This window comes from Bos taurus, chromosome 15, assembly GCF_002263795.3.
Source record: "Bos taurus isolate L1 Dominette 01449 registration number 42190680 breed Hereford chromosome 15, ARS-UCD2.0, whole genome shotgun sequence".
Classification (NCBI taxonomy): domain Eukaryota; kingdom Metazoa; phylum Chordata; class Mammalia; order Artiodactyla; family Bovidae; genus Bos; species Bos taurus.
Window position 1 is genome coordinate 50821029 of NC_037342.1, and position 23880 is coordinate 50844908.

The 23880-nt window shown below is 45.3% G+C and overlaps 1 protein-coding gene and 1 pseudogene across 1 annotated transcript; both read left to right on the forward strand.

Moving 5' to 3' along the window:
• The first annotated feature begins 619 nt into the window (after window positions 1-619).
• LOC784088 (FAS-associated factor 1-like) lies at window positions 620-2827 on the forward strand. The gene is given in 3 exon segments (XM_059875125.1): window positions 620-1132; window positions 1135-2272; window positions 2274-2827. Coding segments are annotated over 3 exon segments (1947 nt in total). The 5' UTR covers window positions 620-702; the 3' UTR covers window positions 2653-2827.
• A 16663-nt stretch (window positions 2828-19490) lies between these two features.
• LOC619140 (RNA polymerase II subunit A C-terminal domain phosphatase SSU72 pseudogene) lies at window positions 19491-20075 on the forward strand (annotated as a pseudogene).
• The last annotated feature ends 3805 nt before the right edge of the window (window positions 20076-23880 follow it).

Sequence of the window (23880 nt, forward strand, 5' to 3'; positions counted from 1 at the left end):
CAAAAATTAATTTAGCCCATGCTATGATCAAAACACTGTTCTAGGCATTTGGGAGGTATCAGTGGAAACAGGGCATTTTGAAAAAAAAATCCTGCCTTTGTGATGCTTATCGTGTTGAGAGGGGAAAGATACAATAAACAATAAAACAAAAATAAGCAACTGTGTCAAGTGTTAGAAGACAATAAGAGCTATGGAAATAGAAAAATGTAGAGGGTAAGAGGATTGGGGGTATTAAATAAGGGTCAGAGTTAATATCCTGAGAATATGAGATTTAAGGTAAGACTAGAGGGAAGAGAGAGAGACAGCCAAGTCAGTCCTGGGGAACCTAGTTTGGGGAAGAAAGACCAGTCATACCAACTGTCTTGGGGAGAAATCAACTATGAATTATTCAAATATCAACAGGGAGGGGACTTCCCTGGTGGTCCAGTGGTTAAGACCTCCCCTTCCAATACAGGGAACACAGGTTTGATCCCTGGTCAAGAAGCTAAGATCCCATTTACCTCCTGGCCAAAAAACAAAACATAAAATATAAACAATGTTGTAACAAAATCAATAAAGACTTCTAGGGCCCGCCGGCCCGCCCGCCAGCTCGCCCGCCAGCCCTTCAGCGCCCGGCGGCGGCAGCGGCGACGGCCGCAGGAGGCGCAGTCTCCCTCCCAGGTGCGCGCTTCGCTCCCGGAGCCGCGGAACTCGGCGGCCGCCATGACGTCCAACATGGACCGGGAGATGATCCTGGCGGATTTTCAGGCATGTATTGGCATTGAAAACATTGATGAAGCTATTACACTGCTTGAACAAAATAATCGGGACTTAGTGGCAGCTATTAATGGTGTAATACCCCAGGAAAATGGCATTCTGCAAAGTGACTATGGAGGTGAGACTATATCAGGACCTGCATTTGATCCAGCAAGTCACCCAGCTCCAGCTCCTGCTCCCTCTTCCTCTTCAGCATTTCGACCTGTAATGCCATCTAGGCAAATTGTAGAAAGGCAACCGCGGATGCTGGACTTCAGGGTTGAGTACAGAGACAGAAATGTTGGTGTGGTACTGGAAGACAGCTGTACTGTTGGAGAAATTAAACAGATTTTAGAAAGTGAACTTCAGATACCTATGTCTAAAATGCTTTTAAAAGGCTGAAGACTGGAGACGTGGAAGACAGTACCGTCTTAAAATCACTACACTTGCCAAAAAACAACAGTCTTTATGTCCTTACCCCAGATTTGCCACCACCTTCATCATCTAGTCATGCTGGTGCCCTGCAGGAGTCATTAAATCAAAACTTCATGCTGATCATCACCCACCGAGAAGTTCAGCGGGAGTACAACCTGAACTTCTCAGGAAGCAGTACCATTCAAGAGGTAAAGAGAAATGTGTATGACCTCACGAGTATCCCTGTTCGCCATCAGTTATGGGAGGGCTGGCCAACTTCTGCCACAGATGACTCCATGTGTCTTGCTGAATCAGGGCTCTCTTATCCCTGCCATCGACTTACAGTGGGAAGAAGATCTTCACCTGCACAGACCCGGGAGCAATCTGAAGAGCAAAGCACCGATGTTCATATGGTTAGTGATAGTGATGGAGATGACTTTGAAGATGCTTCCGAATTTGGGGTGGATGATGGAGAAGTATTCGACATGGCATCATCTGCCCTGAGAAAATCTCCAATGATGCCAGAAAACGCAGGAAATGAAGGAGATGCCTTATTACAATTTACAGCAGAGTTTTCTTCAAGATATGGTGACTGCCATCCTGTATTTTTTATTGGCTCATTAGAAGCAGCTTTTCAAGAGGCCTTCTATGTGAAAGCCCGAGATAGAAAGCTTCTTGCTATCTACCTCCACCGTGATGAAAGTGTATTAACCAACATGTTCTGCTCACAAATGCTTTGTGCTGAATCTATTGTCTCTTATCTGAGTCAAAATTTTATAACCTGGGCTTGGGATCTGACAAAGGATGCCAACAGAGCAAGATTTCTGACAATGTGCAGTAGACACTTTGGCAGTGTTGTTGCCCAAACCATTCGGACTCAAAAAACAGATCAGTTTCCACTTTTTCTGATTATTATGGGAAAGCGATCATCTAATGAAGTGTTAAGTGTGATACAAGGTAACACAACAGTGGATGAGTTAATGATGAGACTCATGGCTGCAATGGAGATCTTCACAGCCCAACAACAGGAAGATATAAAGGATGAGGATGAACGAGAAGCCAGAGAAAATGTGAAGAGAGAACAAGATGAGGCCTATCGCCTTTCACTTGAGGCTGACAGAGCAGAGGGAAGCTCATGAGAGAGAGATGGCAGAACAGTTTCGTTTGGAACAGATTCGAAAAGAACAAGAAGAAGAACGTGAGGCCATCAGGCTCTCCTTAGAGCAGGCCTTGCCTCCTGAGCCAAAGGAAGAAAATGCTGAGCCTGTGAGCAAACTGCGGATCTGGACCCCAAGTGGCGAGTTCCTCAAGCGGCATTTCCTAGCCAGCAATAAGCTCCAGATCGTCTTTGATTTCGTAGCTTCCAAAGGATTTCCATGGGATGAATTCAAGTTACTGAGTACCTTTCCTAGGAGAGATGTAACCCAGCTGGACCCAAATAAGTCATTATTGGAGGTAAAGTTGTTCCCTCAAAAAACCCTTTTCCTTGAAGCAAAAGAGTGAACATGGCTCAGCGGTGGAACCAGCCATTCCTTGACAAGCCAGAGGCCTGCATCAAGAGGAGGGCTCCTCATCAACCCATTTACACGCTCATCTCACTCAACTCAATGTCACACTTCTGCCTCTTGCAAGATTGCTGGAAAAAAGTAATAATAAACATAGCTACTTAAAATTAAAAAATAAATAAATAATAAAGACTTTTAAAAAGAGAGAGAGAGCAGGGAGGCAGTTGTAGCTGTGAGAATAAGCAAGGGTTGAGTGTTACATAATCCTTCTAAATTGCATCTCCAGACCATCCACAGTGAAACAGTGAAGAGTGCACCCACAGGCTTCATCCCTCACTGCTCAGAGGGGCATGAATGTTTTGCATCGCAGGTTGTTTATATACAAGCACCAAGGGCAGTCCTTGCATAACCTCAGATATGCAGGTGGCACCACCCTTATGGCAGAAAGTGAAGAAGAACTAAAGAGCCTCTTGAGGAAAGTGAAAGAGGAGAGTGAGACAGTTGGCTTAAAACTCAACATTAAGAAAACTAGGATCATGGCATCTGGTCCCATCACTTCGTTGCAAATAGATGGGGAAATAGTGGAAACAGTGACAGACTTTATTTCTTTAGGCTCCAAAATCACTGCAGATGGTGACTGAAGCCATGAAATTAAAAGATGCTTATTCCTTGTAAGAAAAGTTATCACCAACACAGACAGCATATTAAAAGGCAGAGACATTGCTTTGCCAACAAAGGTCCATCTAGTCAAAGCTATGGTTTTTCCAGTAGTCATGTATGGTTATGAGAGTTGGACCATAAAGAAAGCTGAGTGCTTAAGAATTGATGCTTTTGAACTGTGGTGTTGGAGAAGACTCTTGAGAGTCCCTTGGACTGCAAGGAGATCCAACCAGTCCATCCTAAAGGAAATCAGTCCTGAATATTCATTGGAAGGACTGATGCTGAAACTGAAAGTCCAATACTTTGGCCACCTGATGTGAAGAACTGACTCATTGGAAAAAACCCTGATGCTGGGAAAGATTGAGGGCAGAAGGAGAAAGGGATGACAGAGGATGAGATGGTTGGATGGCATCACCAACTCAATGGACATGAATTTTAGTAAACTTCAGAAGTTGGTGATGGACAGGGAGGCCTAGCGTGCTACAGTCCATAGGGTCACAAAGAGCCAGACACTACTGAGTGACTGAACCTAATTGAACTGTAAGGGCAGTCCAGCAACAGCCTTAACAGGGAGGCCCCCAGGTGGAGCCCAGAGGCTCACAGCACAGGCTGGAGAGGTGCTACCAGGCTGTGTGAAGCTGGACAGAGCTGCTGGCCCCAGCAGCCACTGTAAAAGAAGGTGGAAAAAGAAGTGGATGAGCCAGGAGGATCTGAAATGGTACATGAAAGATTTCTGGTTCAGTACTCATAGATATTGATTTACACATTCATAAAATTAAATTTCTTGAATAAGTGCTAGGTAGCAGGCCTCCTAGCTCTTTTCTATTTCATGTTGTATATTCACTGGCCACTATAAAATTGATACATGGGGCTTCCCTGGTGGTCCAGTGATTAAGAATCCACCTGCCAGGGGACACAGGTTCAATCCCTGGTCTGGGAAGATTCTGCATGCCTTGGGGCAGCTAAGCCCGTGCACCACAGCAGAAGAAGCCACCTCAATGAGAAACCCAGATGCACTGCAACTAGAAAGCAGCCCCTGCTCACTGCAACTAGAGAGAGCCCACCCACAGCAACAAAGACCCAGCACAGCCAAAAAATGAATAAATACACGAATAAGTTTTTAAAGAATAATATATGAAAGTATGCTTGGTTTTGAAAAACATACAGAAGTAGAAAAATATATTGAAGCTTCAAAATTAAAAAAGCAAGAAAGAATATTTATGGTGTGTTCACTTTTTATAAAAGATAGAAGGGAGAAAAAAAATATATTTGCAATCTGCACAAGTATACCAATAAAAACTTAGGGAGGTAACCCAGAAACTACTGAGATTGATCTTATCCAGGGAGTGGGTAGAAATGGGTGAGAAGAATAAGACGGTAACAACAGGGTAGGAAACGTGGAGGGGTGACACTTAGTAGAGTTTGTGGTTTTATGTTCTTAGAGTTCATGCAAATGTTTCACATACTCTAATTTTTAATGAACAAAAATCAAGGAGAAAACGGAGAAACCCTAATGTAGACTACAAATGGGGGCAAGTGAACCTAACTTTATTTACAATGAAAGGGACAAAAAAGTAAGTTTTGAACCAATATTTTGCCTTGAAACCTCCAGGTTCTAACAAATACTGGGTTCTAGATAGTAGATTTTGTTTCAACAGCACAATGAGTTAGCAAGTCTGAAACTACATCCTGTATATTCTAGTATTAAGCAAACATGGAAATATATTGTAGATAACTGGAGTCTGATTCTTCACTGTTAGAGAAAGAAAAGACATTAAGTGCTAGGACGTTAAAACGAATATTGGTTGAGTGGACCTGGAGGTATGGACTCCTCCTTGTTAAGATGGATAGAGAGAAGATACACAGAAAAACAGATAAGATGATTGATCAATGTGGGTAACTGTGTTTGTATGTGTATATTTAACTATATATTTGTGTATATAGATAGAGAGAGAGAGTGAAGTCGCTCAGTCGTGTGTGACTCTTTGCAACCCCATGGACTATAGCCTACCAGGCTCCTCCATCCATGGAATTTTCCAAGCAAGAATACTGGAGTGGGTTGCCATTTCCTTCTCCAGAATATATAGAGTTTATATATATTAATACATCACATACACACATATGTAAACATTCATTTTCTACTAACAAGCAACAGCATTTCTTAGAAAAGTACCTTTTTACAGAGCTTGGGCAGAGAAAGTACAAGATGACCCTGGAATAGCTTGCTATGCCTTAAAGCAGGGAAGTGCTTAGAGAAGGATGGGGCCATGACACAGGGACACAGGAAGCCCGCCTAGAGGAGCTCAAACTCAGGGGTAAGAACTGGGCAGATGGGGGGAAGGTGAAGGCTTCCAGAAACCCCTTAGAAGGGGCACAGACCATATGTGATTAACTGTGACATTTCAAAAACAACAGTCCTCCTCCATCTCACTTTCCCACTCTTGGGAGACAAAGGAATGCCCGTGGAGCTACTGGGAGGGGAGCCCCTGCCTTCTCTGTCTCCAGGCTGGCAGTGGTGGGAGCAGCCCTGGATTCAGACTGTGGGTATCAACACTGGAAGGAAAAATCAGAGGATATGGACTTCCTTGGTGGTCCAGTGGTTAAGACTCCACACTCCCAATGCAGGGCTCCTGGGTTCAATTCCTGCTCGGGGAACTGGATCTCACATGCCGCAATTAAAAATCCTGCACATGACCACAAAGATCCTGAGTGCTGCAGCTAAGACCCAGCATGGCCAAATAATAATAATAAATACAATGCATAAGGAAAAAGAAGAGTATGATCTCAGGAAACAAAACACACAGCAGGGAGGGTTTTTGATCACCAGATAGCTCTGGTAAACCCGAAGGACCCCCAACTCTGGGGCAGCTGATCACATCCATCTCCTTCTTTAACACCTGCCCCATGCTCACAGCACAGACGCTGACCGCTGGCCAGCACCACCAACCCACTCAACTCTGCAGTGCCTGCCTAGATGTGGGGGGAAGGGTGACAAGGTGGGACCACAGCTCGTCCAGATGTTTGTATAAGCAGCAAATCTCCTACCCCACAAACTCACACACTTCTAGGAGCCCCTGAATCATGGACCTGGGATGGGACTTTTTGCTCCTCTGTTTAGGAACACAGGCCAGGGCAATGCACAGACTTCAGGACTATGGAAGGCAGAGAGTTTTAATCATATTCCTCTTTGTAGTTCCAATGGGCTTCCCTGGTGGCTCAGATTCTGAAGAGTCTGCCGGCAATGTAGGAGACCCGGGTTCGATCCCTGAGTCGGGAAGATCCACTGGAGAAGGGCATGGCCACCCACTCCACTATTCTGACCTGGAGAATCCCATGGACAGAGGAGCCTAGTGGGCTACAGTCCATGACGTCACAAAGAGTCAGACACAACTGAGTGACTAACACACACACAATCACAGTGTCAATAGGCACATAGCTGGTGTCAGAGGAATCATCAGCTTTCCCCAGGTTTCACCTTCGTGTAAGTGAGAACTTAGAGCCAGAATCAGCCAAGATTCCACTGCGCCAGGACCACTGCAGGGTGGCCTCATCCCCGGGTGGGTCCCAAACCTCCCTGTCATCTCACTCACCCGCCAAACAAGTCTTACTTAAAGATCTAACCATTTGCTAAAGGTTTGGGGTTTCAGTGTAAACCAGCGTGAACCAAACTGCCTCGTGGCTCCCATAGTAATGGGATAGGGACCCACCCCAAACCTGAGCAAGCACAAACACACACACCTACACTGGTAGGGGGAGGGGGAGGTAGAGATGAGGGGAACAGGACGAGTAGGAGCTGAGAGCTTCTTGCAGCAGCTGCAGGACTGAACCTGGATTGTGGCTTTTCAGGGTGACCTCAGTGAGGACTGGGGCTTGAGTTCTGCCCAAGGAGAGCACCAAGGGTCCCCCTTGGACCCACCACCCCCAAGGAAAGGAAGCCGCTCCCAGTAAACAGTTTCATCCTTAGGGTCCCAGCTCCCTCCCTGAGTTGTCAATTCCATACTGCCCCCCACCACCTTCATAAGGGTCCTCTGGACTTTGGCATCTTCCTCTGAGCCTGGACAGCAGCACCTGCCTCGGCCACACCCATTGGCCTCTCAGCAACTAACCTCAGGCCACAAAGACACCACTCTCCTCTTCTGGTGGAGGAGAAGTTCTTCTCAGGTCCTGATGCAGCAGTGGAGCAGGGTGGATGGGAGGAAGTAAGCCCCGGAGTCCACAAATTGATCTGCTGGAACCAGTCCCACCGTGGGAGGCCTGGTAGAAGTGTTAGTGTTAGTCACTCAGTCATGTCCAACTCTTTTTGACCCCATGGACTGTAGCCCACCAGGCTCCTCTGTCCATGGGATCCTCCAGGCAAGAATACTGGAATGGCTAGCCATTCCCTTCTCCAGGGCATCTTCCCAGCCCAAGAATTGAACCCAGGTCTCCTGAATTGCAGGCAGATTCTTTACCTTCTGAGCCACCAGGGCAGCCTGATGGAATTCAGTCCCACTATGGGAGGCCTGGTAGAGGATGGCCCAAATGCACAGGGCACACCAGAGGAAGAACCCCCATACCACAAAGCCCCCATCAGCCCTGGGGCCAGGCAGACCCAGTGAAGGATGGGCAGGTCAGGTCAGGGAGCCAAGGTCATCACTGAATCATCACAGAGTCTGATACAAACCACCCAAGAAGGATTAGCTAGTTCACCAAGACCTGCAAATTTCAGTTTGCCTCCTTCAGTTTGGGGAAACAGCATTTCCCCAAATTTTGGCCCTGAGGATGTGGTGCAGAACCAACTGACGGGTCAGCTAGCCCACCCCGGCACCACCTTCACCTCTGTGTCTATGAGTGCCCCCCCATCCGGCAGCTTCCCAGCCACTCTCAGCCCCGAACGTCCCATGAGGCCTAAGATCCAGGAGACCAGCCTGACTGCGCTTTCTCACGGCCCCTATAGATCAACCGCCAAGCTGCTGCTCTTGTAAGAGAACTTCCCTGTCAGTTTCAGAGCCGCCCAGTGGGCCCCACAGCAGCTGCAGCTTCTTCTCACCCCTCAGGTGCCTTCCCCAGAAGAAGAGGCCCCATGGACACCCTTAATAGACAGCCACACATGTGCCCCATCAAGACCCTCAGGACACAGGCTCCCATGAAGCCCTGGCCGAGGGCCTAAAGGCAGAGTCAGAACAAATCAGTCAGGAAACCTGGGCCTTCGATCTTACAGCATCACTTCCTCTTTGAGGGGCTTCTGATCATCTGAGAAGTGAAAAGGCAAAGAAGAAAAGGAAAGACATACCCATTTGAATGAAGAGTTCCAAAGAATAGCAAGGAAAGATAAGAAAGCCTTCCTCACAAATCAGTGCAAAGAAATAGAGGGAATAAATAGAATGGGAACGACTACAGATCTCTTCAAGAAAATTAGAGATATTAAGGGGACTTTTCATGCAAAGATGGGCACAATGAAGGACAGAAACGGTATGGACCTAACAGAAGCAGAAGATATTAAAAAGAGGTGGCAAGAATACACAGAAAAACTATACAAAAAGATCTTCATGACCCAGATAATCATGAAGGTATGAACACTCAACCTAGAGCCAGACATCCTGGAATGTGAAGTCAAGTGGGCCTTAGGAAGCATCACTATGAACAAAGCTAGTGGAGGTGATGGAATTCCAGTTGCGCTGTTTCAAATCCTGAAAGATGATGCTGTGAAAGTGCTGCACTCAATATGCCAGCAAATTTGGAAAACTCAGCAGTGGCCACAGGACTGGAAAAGGTCCGTATTCATTCCAATCCAAAGAAAGGCAATGCTAAAGAATGCTCAAACTACCACACAATTGCATTCATCTCACATGCTAGCAATATAATGTCCAAAATTCTCCAAACCAGCCTTCAACACTATGTGAACCACGAACTTCCAGATGTTCAAGCTGGATTTAGAAAAGGCAGAGGAACCAGAGATCAAATGGCCAACATTCATTGGATCATTGAAAAAACGAGAGAGTTCCAGAAAAACATCTATTTCTGCTTTATTCACTATGCCAAAGCCTTTGACTGTGTGGAGCACAAAAAACTGTGGAAAATTCCTCAAGAGATGGGAATATCAGGCCACCTTACCTGCCTCCTGAGAAATCTTTATGCAGGTCAAGAAATCTGTATATAGTTAGAACTGGACATGGAACAGCAGACTGGTTCCAAATCAGGAAAGGAGTACGTCCAGGCTGTGTACTGTCAGAGTGCTTATTTAATTTATATGCAGAATACATCATGTGAAATGCCAGGCTGTATGAAGCACAAGCCGTAATGAATATTGCTGGAAGAAATATCAATAACCTCAGATATGCAGACGACACCACCCTTACGGCAGAAAGCGAAGAACTAAAGCACCTCTTGATGAAAGTGAAAGAGGAGAGTGAAAAAGTTGGCTTAAAACTCAATATTCAGAAAACAAAGATCATGGCATCCAGGCCCATCACTCCAGGGTAAATACATGGGGAAACAGTCGAAACAGTAACAGACTTGATTTGGGGGGACTCCAAAATCACTGCAGATGGTGACTGCAGCCATGAAATTAAAAGACGCTTGTTCCTTGAAAGAAAAGTTATGACCAACCTAGATAGCATATTCAAAAGCAGAGACATTACTTTGCCAACAAAGTTTCGTCTAGTCAAGGCTATGGTTTTTCCTGTGGTCATGTATGGATGTGAGAGTTGGACTGTGAAGAAGGCTGAGCGCCGAAGAATTGATGCTTTTGAACTATGGTGTTGGAGAAGACTCTTGAGAGTCCCTTGGACTGCAAGGAGATCCAACCAGTCCATTCTAAAGGAGATCAGTCCTGGGTGTCCTTTGGAAGGAATGATGCTAAAGCTGAAACTCCAGTACTTTGGCCACCTCATGAGAAGAGTTGACTCATTGGAAAAGACTCTGATGCTGAGAGGGATTGGGGGCAAAAGGACAAGGGGAAGACAGAGGATGAGATGGCTGGATGGCGTCACTGACTCGATGGACATGAGTCTCAGTGAACTCCGGGAGTTGGTGATGGACAGGGAGGCCTGGCTTGCTGCAATTCATGGGGTCGCAAAGAGTCGGACACGACTGAGTAACTGATCTGATCTGATCTGATCCCTGGTGGCCCAGTGGTTAAGAATCCACCTTGCACGGCAGGGGACTTGGGTTCAATCTCTGGTCTAGGATCTAAGATCCCACATGGCGTGGGGCAACTAAACCCAAGCGTGGCAACTACCGAAGCCTATGTTCTCTGGAGCCTACACGAAACAACCAGAGAGCCCACGGCCTACTACACAAGATCCCACATGAAGTGAGGAACATCCTATATGTCAAAGATATAGATAAATAAAAGTTAAAAAAAAAAAAATAAAGAAAATGCTTTGTGAACAGTTAAAGCACCCTGCCAACACCAGGAGAGTTTAAGGGGAAAAATCCAGGAAAGTGACCAGGTGACAGGACTAGCAAGAGAGGTGCTCTGGAGGCCCCCAGGGAAATACTACAGGGAATGGGACCACCCAGGAAAGATTCCAGAAAAATGGGTCCAGTACCAGTGATGGAAGCAGGCTTCCCTCATAAAGATATCCCAGGTGCAGCTCTGCCCCAGAGGACTCATTGCCAGGAGCGGGCCACAGGGAAGATATTAGCTGTGGCAGGAACTGGCCAAGAGAAGCAGGGACTCAGCCTGCCAACTGCTCCACCCGCAGAGGGCAGAGGAAGAAATGGCCCACGGCCTCCAGGAGGCACCAGCTCCCAGCAGGACTAGGCTCCCAGGACTGCAGCCTGGGGCTTGTGCCAGGGACAGCAAGCAGGGAACCCAGGCAACTGGGGTGTGCTTTGCCAAACAGATGGCCCTGCCCAGGAGAGGAGATGCCAGAGCCTGTGGGAACCCCAGGGGGCTGGACTTGGCACTCACAACCCCTTTACTACAGCTGAGGACCTGCCAGGTTTTGCCACTCTGTCCCCACAGTGGACAGACCAGACACTCAGAACACAGTTCCTCACCCTGCTGTCCCCACCCTTATCTATCAGTGATTGTTAAAAGACTTAACGGTGCATAGAAAGATGGGAGACATCACTACTGATCATACAGATGCAAATCAAACCACAATGAGGTATCACACCAGTCAGAATGGCCATCACCAAAACGTCTACAAACAATAAATGCTGGAGAGAGCATGGAGAAAAGGGAGCCCGCCTACACTGTTGGTGGAAATGTAAAATTGTACAGCCACTATGAAGAACAGTGTGGAGTTTCCTTAAAAAACTAAAAATAGAAATACCATATGATCCTGCAGGGCTTCCCTGGTGGCTCAGACAGTAAAGAATCTGCCTGCAATGAAGGAATCATGGAAGACTCTGGGTCAGGAAGATCCCCTGGAGGAGGGCATGGCAACCCACTCCAGTATTCTTGCCTGGAGAACTTCATGGAGAGGAGCCTGGGTAGCTACAGTCCATGTGGTCGAAAAGAGTCAGACACGCCTGAAGCAACTTAGCACATATACACACCTGGTCCTGCAATCCCACTTCTGGGCATATATCCAGAGAAAACCATAAATCAAAAAGATGCATGCATTCCAATGTATGTATTGGATGCAGCACTTTACAATGGCCAACATGTGGAAGCAACCTAAATGTCCCTCAACAAAGGAATGGATAAAGATGTGATTGTACATATATACAATAGGATATTCAGTTCAGTTCAGTTCAGTCGCTCAGTTGTGTCCGACTCTTTGCGACCCCATGAATCGCAGCACGCCAGGCCTCCCTGTCCATCACCAACTCCCGGAGTTCACCCAGACTCACATCCATCGAGTCAGTGACGCCATCCAGCCATCTCATCCTCTGTCGTCCCCTTCTCCTCCTGCCCCCAATCCCTCCCAGCATCAGAATCTTTTCCAATAAGTCAACTCTTCGCATGAGGTTACCAAAGTACTGGAGTTTCAGCTTTAGCATCATTCCTTCCAAAGAACACCCAGGACTGATTTCCTTTAGAATGGACTGGGTGGATCTCCTTGCAGTCCAAGGAACTCTCAGGAGCCTTCTCCAACACCACAGTTCAAAAGCATCAATTCTTCAGTGCTCAGCTTTCTTCACAGTCCAACTCTAGCATCCATACATAACCACAGGAAAAACCATAGCCTTGACTAAACGGACCTTTGTTAGCAAAGCAATGTCTCTGCTTTTGAATATGCTATCTAGGTTGGTCATAACTTTTCTTCCAAGGAGTAAGCATCTTTTAATTCATGGCTGCAGTCACCATCTGCAGTGATTTTGGAGCCCAAAAATATAAAGTCTGACAATGTTTCCACTGTTTCCCCATCTATTTTCCAAGAAGTGATGGGACCAGATGCCATGACCTTCATTTGCTGAATGTTGAGCTTTAAGCCAACATGTTCACTCTCCTCTTTCACTTTCATCAAGAGGCTTTTCAGCTCCTCTTCACTTTCTGCCATAAGGGTGGTGTCATCTGCATATCTGAGGTTATTGATATTTCTCCCAGCAGTCTTGATTCCAGCTTGTGTTTCTTCCAGCCCAGCGTTTCTCATGATGTACTCTGCATAGAAGTTAAATAAGCAGGGTGACAATATACAGCCTTGATGTACTCCTTTTCCTATTTGGAACCCTTCTGTTGTTCCATGTCCAGTTCTAACTGTTGCTCCCTGACCTGCATACAGGTTTCTCAAGAGGCAGGGCAGGTGGTCTGGTATTCCCATCTCTTTCAGAATTTTCCACAGTTGATTGTGATCCACACAGTCAAAGGCTTTGGCATAGTCAATAAAGCAGAAGTATATGTTTTTCTGGAATTCTCTTGCTTTTTCGATGATCCAGCGGATGTTGGCAATTTGATCTCTGGTTCCTCTGCCTTTTCTAAAACCAGCTTGAACATCTGGAAGTTCACGGTTCATGTATTGCTGAAGCCTGGCTTGGAGAATTTTGAGCATTACTTTACTAGCGTGTGACATGAGTGCAATTGTGCGGTAGTTTGAGTATTCTTTGGCATTGCTTTCTTGGGGATTGAAATGAAAACGGACCTTTTCCAGTCCTGAGGCCACTGCTGAGTTTTCCAAATTTGCTGGCATATTGAGTGCATCACATTCACAGCATCACAGCATTTTGAGATTGCATCCAAGTACTGCATTTCAGACTCTTTTGTTGACCATGATGGCTACTCTATTTCTTCTAAGGGATTCCTGCCCGCAGTAGTAGATATAATGGTCATCTGAGTTAAATTCACCCATTCCGGTCCATTTTAGTTCGCTGATTTCTAGAATGTCGACATTCACTCTTGCCATCTCCTGTTTGACCACTTCCAATTTGCCTTGATTCATGGACCTAACATTCTAGGTTCCTATGCAATATTGCTCTTTACAGCATCGGACCCTGTTTCTATCACCAGTTACATCCACAACTGGGTATTGTTTTTGCTTTGGCTCCATCCTTTCATTCTTTCTGGAGTTACTTCTCCACTGATCTCCAGGAGCATATTGGGCACCTACTGATCTGGGGAATTCCTCTTTCAGTATCCTATCATTTTGCCTTTTCATACTGTTCATGGGGTTCTCAAGGCAAGAATACTGAAGTGGCTTGCCGTTTCCTTCTCCAGTGGACCACATTCTGTCAGACCTCTCCACCATGACCCTCCTGTCTTGGGTGGCCCCAGGGGCATGGCTTAGTTTCATTGAGTTAGACCAGGCTGTAGTCCTAGTGTGATTAGATTCACTAGTTTTCTGTGATTATGGTTTCAATGTGTCTGCCCTCTGATGCCCTCTTTCAACACCTACCATCTTACTTGGGTTTCTCTTACCTTGGACGTGGGGTATCTCTTCACAGCTGCTCCAACAAAGCGCAGCTACTGCTCCTTACCTTGGACGAGGGGTGTCTCCTCACCACCACCCCTCCTGACCTTGAACATGGAATAGCTCCTCTAGGCCTTCCTGCGCCCGTGCAGCCAGCGCTCCTTGGACGTGGGGTTGTCCTCTTGGCCGCCACCCCTGACCTCAGGCATGGGGTTGCTCTTTCTGGCCGCTGCCCCTGGCCTCGGGTGTAGGGTAGCTCCTCTCTACTGCTCCTGTGCTGTCGCAGCCTGGCACTCTCTGCCACCGCCCCAGACCACAGACGTGGGGTAGCTCCTCCCGGCCGCTGCCCCTGACCTCGGACCAGAAGCATCCTAAGATACTGGTAAAAGGAACGTCCAATGATGGAGATCAGAACTCAGCATCCTGGGAACCCACACACCCCAAGTGAGACCTGAAAATGCCTTCGAAATGCCACCAACAGCTCTCTGCTGCTGCTGCTAAGTCGCTTCAGTCGTGTCCGACTCTGTGAAACCCCATAGACGGCAGCCCACCAGGCTCCCCTATCCCTGGGATTCTCCAGGCAAGAATACTGGAGTGGATTGCCATTTCCTTCTCCAGTGCATCAAAGTGAAAAGTGAAAGTGAAGTCGCTCAGTCATGTCCGACTCTTCGCCATCCCATGGACTGCAGCCTACCAGGCTCCTCCATCCATGGGATTTTCCAGGCAAGAATACTGGAGTGGGGTGCCATTGCCTTCTCCGACCAGCAGCTCTCAGTCCTGGCTAAATTCTATAGGTAACATCCACAGCTCCATGTAAATGATCTCTGAGTTCTGATCACCTCCTCTAATCTGTCTCCTACTTTCCAGGCAAGAAAGCCCCAGGTGCTGCAGGGTTTGAGAGGAAATGTGGGTCCAAGCAACCTTTTAAGTTAAGTTAAGTCATATTCGACTCTTTGCGACCCCATGGACTGCAGCACGCCTGGCCTCCCTATCCATCACCAACTTCCGGAATCTACTCAAACTCATGTCCATTGAGTTGGTGATGCCATCCAACCGTCTCATCCTCTGTCATCCTCTTCTCCCCCTGCCCTCAATCTTTCCCAGAATCAGGGTCTTTTCAAATGAGTCAGTTCTTCGCATCAGGTTTTACTCACATACTATTCTCATTCTTAGCAACTTCAGCAACCAACACATTTCCCACTCAGTGTCCACAATGTTCAGGGTTTGATGTCTTCCTCAACTACATTTTTTTAAGATTTTTTTGGATGTGGAACATTTTTTTAAGTCTACTGAATTTGTTTCAATACTGCTTTTTTTTTTCTTCTTCTTCTTTTTTGGATTTGAGGGATGTGGGATCTTAGCTCTTTAAGCAGGGCTGAAACCTGTACCCCCTACAATGGAAGGTGAAGTTTCATCCACTGGACAACCAGGGAAGTCCCTCAATTGCTTTTTTTTAACTCTACAATAGACATCATCAAAATATAAACAATAAATTCACCACCATTAAAGTTCGAACTTTCCAATCTTTTTTATATTTTTATAACCTATAGGGCTTCCCTGGTGGCTCAGCAGTAAAAGATCCACCTGCCATTGCAGGAGATGTGGGTTTGACACCTGGATTGGGACGATCCCCTGGAGAAGGAATGGCAACCCACTCCACTATTCTTGCCTGGGAAGTCCCATGGAGAGAGGAACCTGGCCGTCTACACTACACAGGGTTGCAAAAGAGTAATAAACAACTTAGCGACTAAACAACAGAGAGGATTCTTAAACCATGTTCCAAAACCTTTTTAATTCAGTACCATTCTTTTTAATTTATTCAAGTACACTTTATATTTTTTAAGTAAACAAATTCTATTTTTAATTTCTTTTACACTGCAAAAGAATACAATGTTGTATTAGCTTCTACTGTACAACAAACTAAATATATCTCCACTTTCTTAGGATTCTTTTCCCATATAGGTCATTAGAGACCTTCAGAGAGTTCCTTGTGCTAGAGTAAGTCCTTAGTAGTTAACTATTTTATGCACTTTATATTTTGTAATTCATCACTATAATCTCTCCATCTAAGCACCTGCAGCATTTTAATCCTCTGTCATATTTGCCTTGCCTGTCTCAACAAAAAGGAACTCAGAAACATATTACATTTTCCTCAAAATGGGTATTCTGGTGAAAATAATATCAGCTGGATAACACATTTCTATCTTCAGAAGAACATTCAACACTACCTTAAAACCTACTTCAATTTGGTGTTCCCATCACATGAAATGATAGCCTCAACAGATTATCCCCTCCAGTCACCAATCCTGACCCTGACTACCCACCAGCAGCAGAAAGACTAATGATAAAGCCCAAGGAATCTACTAGGAAAGAAACCCTCACGTTCCTACCACCAGCACTGCCACATGCAGATATATACACATAATCACCTGTGGTGAAAGAAAATTGAGTGTTTCTAAATTACTACCCTGTTTCCTCTTCAGCAAATCCTCTTATTTCACTTCAGCATCTCTCTTGATCCCACATCTACTCCACCTGTCCAAAACCACAACCCTACTCCTGGGTCCACTCTTTTCCTCAGGAATTACTGTACTAACTGATACATCTCCAGGTCCACCCTTCACTCCAATATGCCTACAATGTGTAGAGAAAGTCATCTACTTGGTGACATAGCAAATAACCTAATTCAATCATGCCAACTCCCTCTCCTTTATTTTCTCCTTTAAGATACACAGGCCTTGGTGTTACTGCTGATCACAACCAAGAATAATTCATTTCCCAATAGTGAGGATGCACTTTCAGAAGAGCATAATACTCAGAACAGTGAATGTTAAGCATGAACAAAATTCTCTTGAGGAAAGAATGCTTTTCTCCCTGGAATTTATATCAGTTCAGTTTAGTTCAGTGGCACAGTTGTATCCAACTTTTTGGGACCCCATGGTGTGCAACATGCCTTGTGCAGGACTTCCTTGTCCATCACCAACTCCCAGAGCTTACTCAAAATCATGTCCATTGAGTTGGTGATGCCATCCAACCATCTCATCCTCTGTCATCCCCATCTCCTCCCACCTTCAGTCTTTCCCAGCATCAGGGTCTTTTCAAATGAGTCAGTTCTTGGCATCAGGAGCCCAAAGAATTGGAGTTTCAGCTTTAGCATCACTCCTTCCAATGAATATCCAGGACTTATTTCCTTCAGAATTGGCTGGTTGCATCTCCTTGCAGTCCAAGGGACTCTCAAGAGTCTTCTCCAACACCACAGTTCAAAAGAATCAATTCTTCAGCACTCAGCCATCTTTATGGTCCGACTCTCACATTCATACATGACTCCTGGAAAAACCATAGCTTTGTGTAGACAGACCTTTGATGGCAAAGCAATGTCTCTGCTTTTTGATATGCTAAATTTTTCAGTTTTTTTTTTCCCCAAGGAGCAAGCATCTTTTAATTTCATAGCTGCAGTCACCATCTGCAATGATTTTGGAGCCCAAGAAAATAAAGGCTCTCACTATTTCCATTGTTTCCCCATCTGTCTGGTTCTAACTGTTGCTTCTTGACCTGCATACAGGTTTCTCAGGAGGCAGTAACAGTGTCTGGCATTCCCGTCTCTTTAAGAATTTTCCACAGTTTCTTGTGATCTGCACAGTCAAAGGCTTTACTGTACTGTAGTCAATGAAGCAGTAGTAGATGTTTTGATATTTAATGATTCAACTATTATTATTAGTCTAGTTAGATGGACTGTTCTCCTTTATTTCTGCATTCTCTCGCTTCACTGATTAAGCTTATCCTTTAGCTAATATTTTTCACAGACAAAAGCAGGCAGAAGACATAGTGGGGAAAGACCATAGGGTCCTGTTCTGCTTCACTTTGAGCCCAAGATCTTGCTATACAAGGTTTTTTAGACGCCTTCAGGTTTGAGTCGCTACTCTAATAAAATTTCATGCTGTATGTAGCTTCTGACTACCTTTTCATTTATGCCTGGTGTTTCTTTGACAAGATCTTTATCTTTTGAATGTCCTGCTTCCCTTGTATTCTTGATGCCCTGTTTTGAACAAATTCTCAGAGCTTCCAAGTATCAATCGAGGCTCAGAAACACCTGCTTTGAGTCAGTTGCTCTCAAACCTTGGTGTACATTGCAATCATCTAAAGGGCTTTGTACATCCCAGATATCTGGGCTTCACTCCAAGATTTTCCAATTTGGTGGCCTGGGGTCCAGAGTTACTTTACCCCACATTCTGGGTGAATGTTAATGTCCTGGCTTTGGGACTCATACTTGGAGAAGATAAAGTGTGTTCACTGAGGATTCCTTCAATGTGACAATCACTACAATTAACAGAGGCACAGAGACAAAAAAAATCTGTGAGTTTCTAAATGGATGCTTCTTCTGAACGATTTTGAAGAGACAAGACTGTGTCTCCTTACTGTTTGGTGTACGGTTCATAATTTTTAGGTCTATAACCTTGATAGGTCACCTCTCCAAACTGACAAAAGAAACAGAATTTAAAATTTCTATATTTCAGTATAGAGTGTTCAGAGAGAGCTGTACTTGACAACATGGGAAAGCCATGGAGGTGGCTCCAGTCCCTGAAGGAACATCATGAACTCAAGAAAATCAAATGGAGGATGTGCATGTTTTGAAACTCCTGCAACACTAACAGGAGGGATGTTTTCCAAACAGTTGCTTTGTACACTGGTGAATCATGCTATTCTTTATGGGCAAAATTATGTGCTTCCCCTATAATTTAACAAAATTACAATTCTAGATTATCAATTGTAGGAAATAAATATGAAACAACTCTTGCAATTATACATATAATGAATTTACTGTAAGTTTGAAAACTTCAAACACACTTTTCACATGCATGTTCTCTGGTCAGTAGAGAGAATGATGAAAAGCTTGGAAGTAGCCTGGACACATTGTCTTATATGCATAGTAGCCTCTTCCAATTGTGGCCCAGAGGATGAAGTGGAGACTACAAAACACTCCCACCAGGGATCCAGACCAGGGTGGAGAACAGACGTTCAGGATATTGAATTACCAAACTTAGCCCCATATACACAGGCATATACAGGGTTAACTGTACCTGGCAAAGGACTCTGGGGTGGCAAGGAAGCTGGATGGGCATCTCCTGGCAGTTGAATTGGGTGATTGAATCACCGGGTCGTTCCAGTCACGCCACTGGGTCCATTATCTAAATCCAATCACTCAAGAGTTAAGCCAATCATCAATCAAGATTTCTCCTCCCACTGAGGACAAGTGCCTCCATATAAACGCCCTCTTTCTTCTTTGACTCTAACACTCCTTGGAAGAGCTGGACCCAGTCGGTCATCCCCTGGCCTTCAGAGTTCCCTCAGCCCCTGAAGTCCGGGCGTCTGACTAGAGTCCCAAGTGGCCGCCACCATGCCCTCATATCCGCTCAGTGTGGCTGTGGTCTGCACGAGCAACATGAACAGGAGCATGGAGGCCCACCGCATCCTCAGGAGGAAAGGATTCCGAGTCAGGTCCTTCGGAGCTGGATCTCGAGTCAGGCTCCCAGGAAGGGCACGCAACCTCCCCGTGGTTTACGATTTCTCCACTACCTATGAGGAGATGCGCAAGGATCTTGTGCGCAAAGACGGACAACGCTATAACAGCAACGGCATCTTACACATCTTGGGAAGAAACGAGAGAATCAAGCCTCGCCCGGAAAGATTTCAAGAGTGCCGAGATCGCTTTGACGTCATCTTCACCTGTGAGGAGAGCGTCTACGACAAGGTGGTGGAGGAGCTGTGGGTCCGAGAGCAGGAGACCTTCCAGCCTGTGCACGTGATCAACGTGGACATGGCCGACAACGCGGAGGACGCCACGCTTGGGTCTTTGATCATCTGTGAGCTCTGCAAACGCCTCCAGCAGGCAGACAACCTGGAGGACTCTGTGGTCGAGGTGCTCCTGGCAGCCGAGCGGAAAACTGGCAAGAGCTTTCTGCACACGGTCTGCTTCTACTAAGGATCTTGTCTGCTTGCAGCTCCTCTTGGTAAGCACTTGTGTCTGGACATTGGGCTAGGTGGTATTTTCTGTCAGAAGCGGCTTCCAAGGCCTTTCTGCTAAAAGCCATCTACATAAATTTTTCCAGGTACACTCCAGCCTGGGAAGGAAGTGGAGAAGGAAATCTTTTTCTGCAAAGTAACATGAATGCCCTGGAGGCATCCAAACCCTTCCACGGTGGGAGACGATGGTATGGATTCTTGACCTGGAAGGAACACTTCAGGGCTCACAGGGCTCTTCGAGGAAGTTAACCTAGAGGACTCCATTATCCACATCAAGAGACCAAGGTTTACAATGGACCAGTGATGCGTTGAAGGACATTCAGGGAAGAAGAACAAACAAACCCCACACCACTTCCATTCCATCATTTGTTTTTACTTCATCATTTTAATACAATTTCCTTTTGTCATTTTTGTATTGTGCATCAGTATAAATGAATTTTTCTTTTTAGCGAGATAGGATTATATTTAACGTTTGGACTTTAGAAATCTATTTTTAGTTTAGAAACTCAGGTTCGATAATAGTAGGCATTGATTGCTAAAATTTGAGCATAATCTGTTCAATTCAATATTCATTAAATGAAATAAAAGCTTCTAGTTTATAGAAAATGGATCTCCTAATTTGTTGTAGGGGTTGGAACTTACAAAAGGAGCACCTTGGTTTCTTACTGTTCAAGCTGAATGAATTCCACAGGGTAAAACGCTCTTTCCTCAAGCAGATTTTCTTCATGCATAAAAGGTTCATTGAGTATTGAACTCCTCTAAACGTGGATTCTCACATGCTAGTAAAGTAATGCTCAAAATTCTCCAAGCCAGGCTTCAGCAATACGTGAACCGTGAAATTCCAGATGTTCAAGCTGGTTTTAGAAAAGGCAAAGAAACCAGAGATCAATTTGCCAACATCCGCTGGATCATCAAAAACCAAGAGAATTCCAGAAAAACATCTATTTCTGCTTTATTGACTATGCCAAAGCCTTTGTGTGGATCACAATAAACTGTGGAAAATTCTGAAAGAGATGGAAATACCAGACCACCTGACCAGCCTCTTGAGAAACCTATATGCAGGTCAGGAAGCAACAGTTAGAACTGGACATGGAACAATAGACTGGTTCCAAATAGGAAAAGGAGTACATCAAGGCTGTATATTGTCACCCTGTTTATTTAACTTCTATGCAGAGTACATCATGAGAAATGCTGGGCTGGAAGAAGCACAAGGTGGAATGAAGATTGCCAGGATAAATATCAATAACCTGAGATATGCAGATGACACAACCCTTATGGCAGAAAATGAAGAGGAACTGAAAAGCCTCTTGATGAAAGTGAAAGACGAGAGTGAAAAAGTTGGCTTAAAGCTCAGCATTCAGCAAACGAAGATCATGGCATCTGGTCCCATCACTTCATAGAAAATGATGGGGAAACAGTGGAAACAGTGTCAGACTTTATATTTGAGGCTCAAATCTCTGCAGATGGTGACTGCAGGAATGAAATTAAAAGACGCTTACTCCTTGGAAGAAATGTTATGACCAACCTAGATAGCATATTGAAAAGCAGAGACATTACTTAGCGAACAAAGGTCTGTCTAGTCAAGGCTATGGTTTTTCCAGTGGTCATGTATGGATGTGAGAGTTGGACTTTGTAGAAAGCAGAGTGCCCAGCCATTAAAAAGAATACATTTGAATCAGTTCTAATGAGGTGGATGAAACTGAAGCCTATTATACGGAGTGAAGTAAGCCAGAAAGAAAAACACCAATACAGTATACTAACACATATATATGGAATTTAGAAAGATGGTAACAACAACCCTGTATGCAAGACAGCAAAAGAGACACAGATGTATAGAACAGTCTTTTGGACTCTGTGGGAGGTGGGGGGTGGGGAATGATGTGGGAGAATGGCATTAAAACATGTATAATATAATATAAGAAATGAATTGCCAGTCCAGGTTCGATGCAGGATACAGGAAGCTTGGGGATGGTGCACTGGGATGACCCAGAGGGCTGGTATAGGGAGGGAGGTGGGAGGGGGGTTCAGGATGGGGAACACGTGTACACTCGTGGCAGATGCATGTTGATGTATGGCAAAACCAATACAATATTGTAAGGTAAAAAATAATAATAACAATTTTTTTAAAATTAAAAAAAAAAGAAAGCTCAGTGCCAAATAATTGATGCTTTTGAACTGTGGTGTTGGAGAAGACTCTTGAGAGTCCCTTGGACTGCAAGGAGATCCAACCAGTCCATTCTGAAGGAGATCAGCCCTGGGTGTTCTTTGGAAGGAATGATGCTAAAGCTGAAACTCCAGTACTTTGGCCACCTCATGCGAAGAGTTGACTCATTGGAAAAGACTCTGATGTTGGGAGGGATTGGGGGCAAGAGGAGAAGGGGACAACAGAGGATGAGATGGCTGGATGGCATCACTGACTCGAGGGGCATGAGTCTGAGTGAACTCCAGAAGTTGATGGACAGGGAGGTCTGGCGTGCTAGGATTCATGGGGTGGCAAAGAGTCGGACACAACTGAGCAAATGAACTGGACTGAACTGAAACTTGGATTCTGTCTATAGGGAAGTGAATCATCTTGTGTCTGACCAGCAATGAGACCTAGGCTTACTGGAGAAACTTACAGGAGAAAGTAAAGGAAAGGGGAGTTGGCCTGGTTGAATGAGGTATCTTGCTATGTCAGAAGGTTGATGTGGACTTTATTTACAGAGCAAAGGCAGGATGGAGCAAGGGTGGACCTGGAGGCATGGGATGAGCTAGTAAAGGTTTTCCCAAGGAGAAGTGTGGATTGAGCAGTAAGGTGGACGCTCTGGACAGGAGGAAAAGCCATGGGATCATAGGAAGATGATGGAGTTGAAAGGACAGAACATGCTGAAGAGGAGAGAGAGGGAAGAATTAAGAAGCAAAGTCAATTTTCTGTCTTTCCACACTGGTGACGGGGTGTACCTATCCACGTGGGGCAGTGCTGGCGGTAGGGAGTTGAGGGTTTCTTTCCGGGTAGATTCAATGAGCTTCAAGGTCAGTCTTTCATCTGATGTTGAGGCAGTCAGGGCAGAAATGGGAAAGGGATCAGATGGTGTGTTGAGATGATCATCTCCAATGATGGGAACACAAAATGGAAATAGGGAATGTTGGAAATTTCTCTCCCTTTATAAGAGAGAGAAATGATCTGTCCAGGAGATCTTACTTTTGTCAGAACATTCACTGGAAGGAATTGAGAAAATATTTTTGGTTGGTTTCCTGTCTGTAGAGGAATGGAGGAGGCAAATATGATAAAGCATGTAAAAGTGCGGCTGGTGTTCCAAAGGAGTGACTCCAGTGAGGAAACTCAACATAGAAAGTGTCCATGGAAAAGTTAAAGGGAATGGGACTGGATGAAATGGATGGTGGGACATGGTTTGTCTAAGAGTCCTTAGAGCTGCAAAAATAACAAAAGATTGGAGGGTTGACAGTTGAAGGTTGATGAGTGTCCTGCTTCAGATTTAGATGTAGTGCAGAGATCTGGATGGAACTTGGGAAGTTGCTGTCTTGGGGGAGGGTGTAAACAAAAGCAGTTGGGCAAATGTAACAACACTGAATATCTTTGGTATTGAATGGGTGATCTTAGTGCTGGTTGGGTTTGCTATGAATGGGACCTGTTCTAGTCACTTCACATAAAGAATTGTCAGAAGAATAGGAACCCTCTCATTGACATATGGACGATGACCCCGAGGATGCCACCCTTGGGTCTTATCATCTGTGAGCTCTGCGAATGCCTCCAGCAGGTGGAC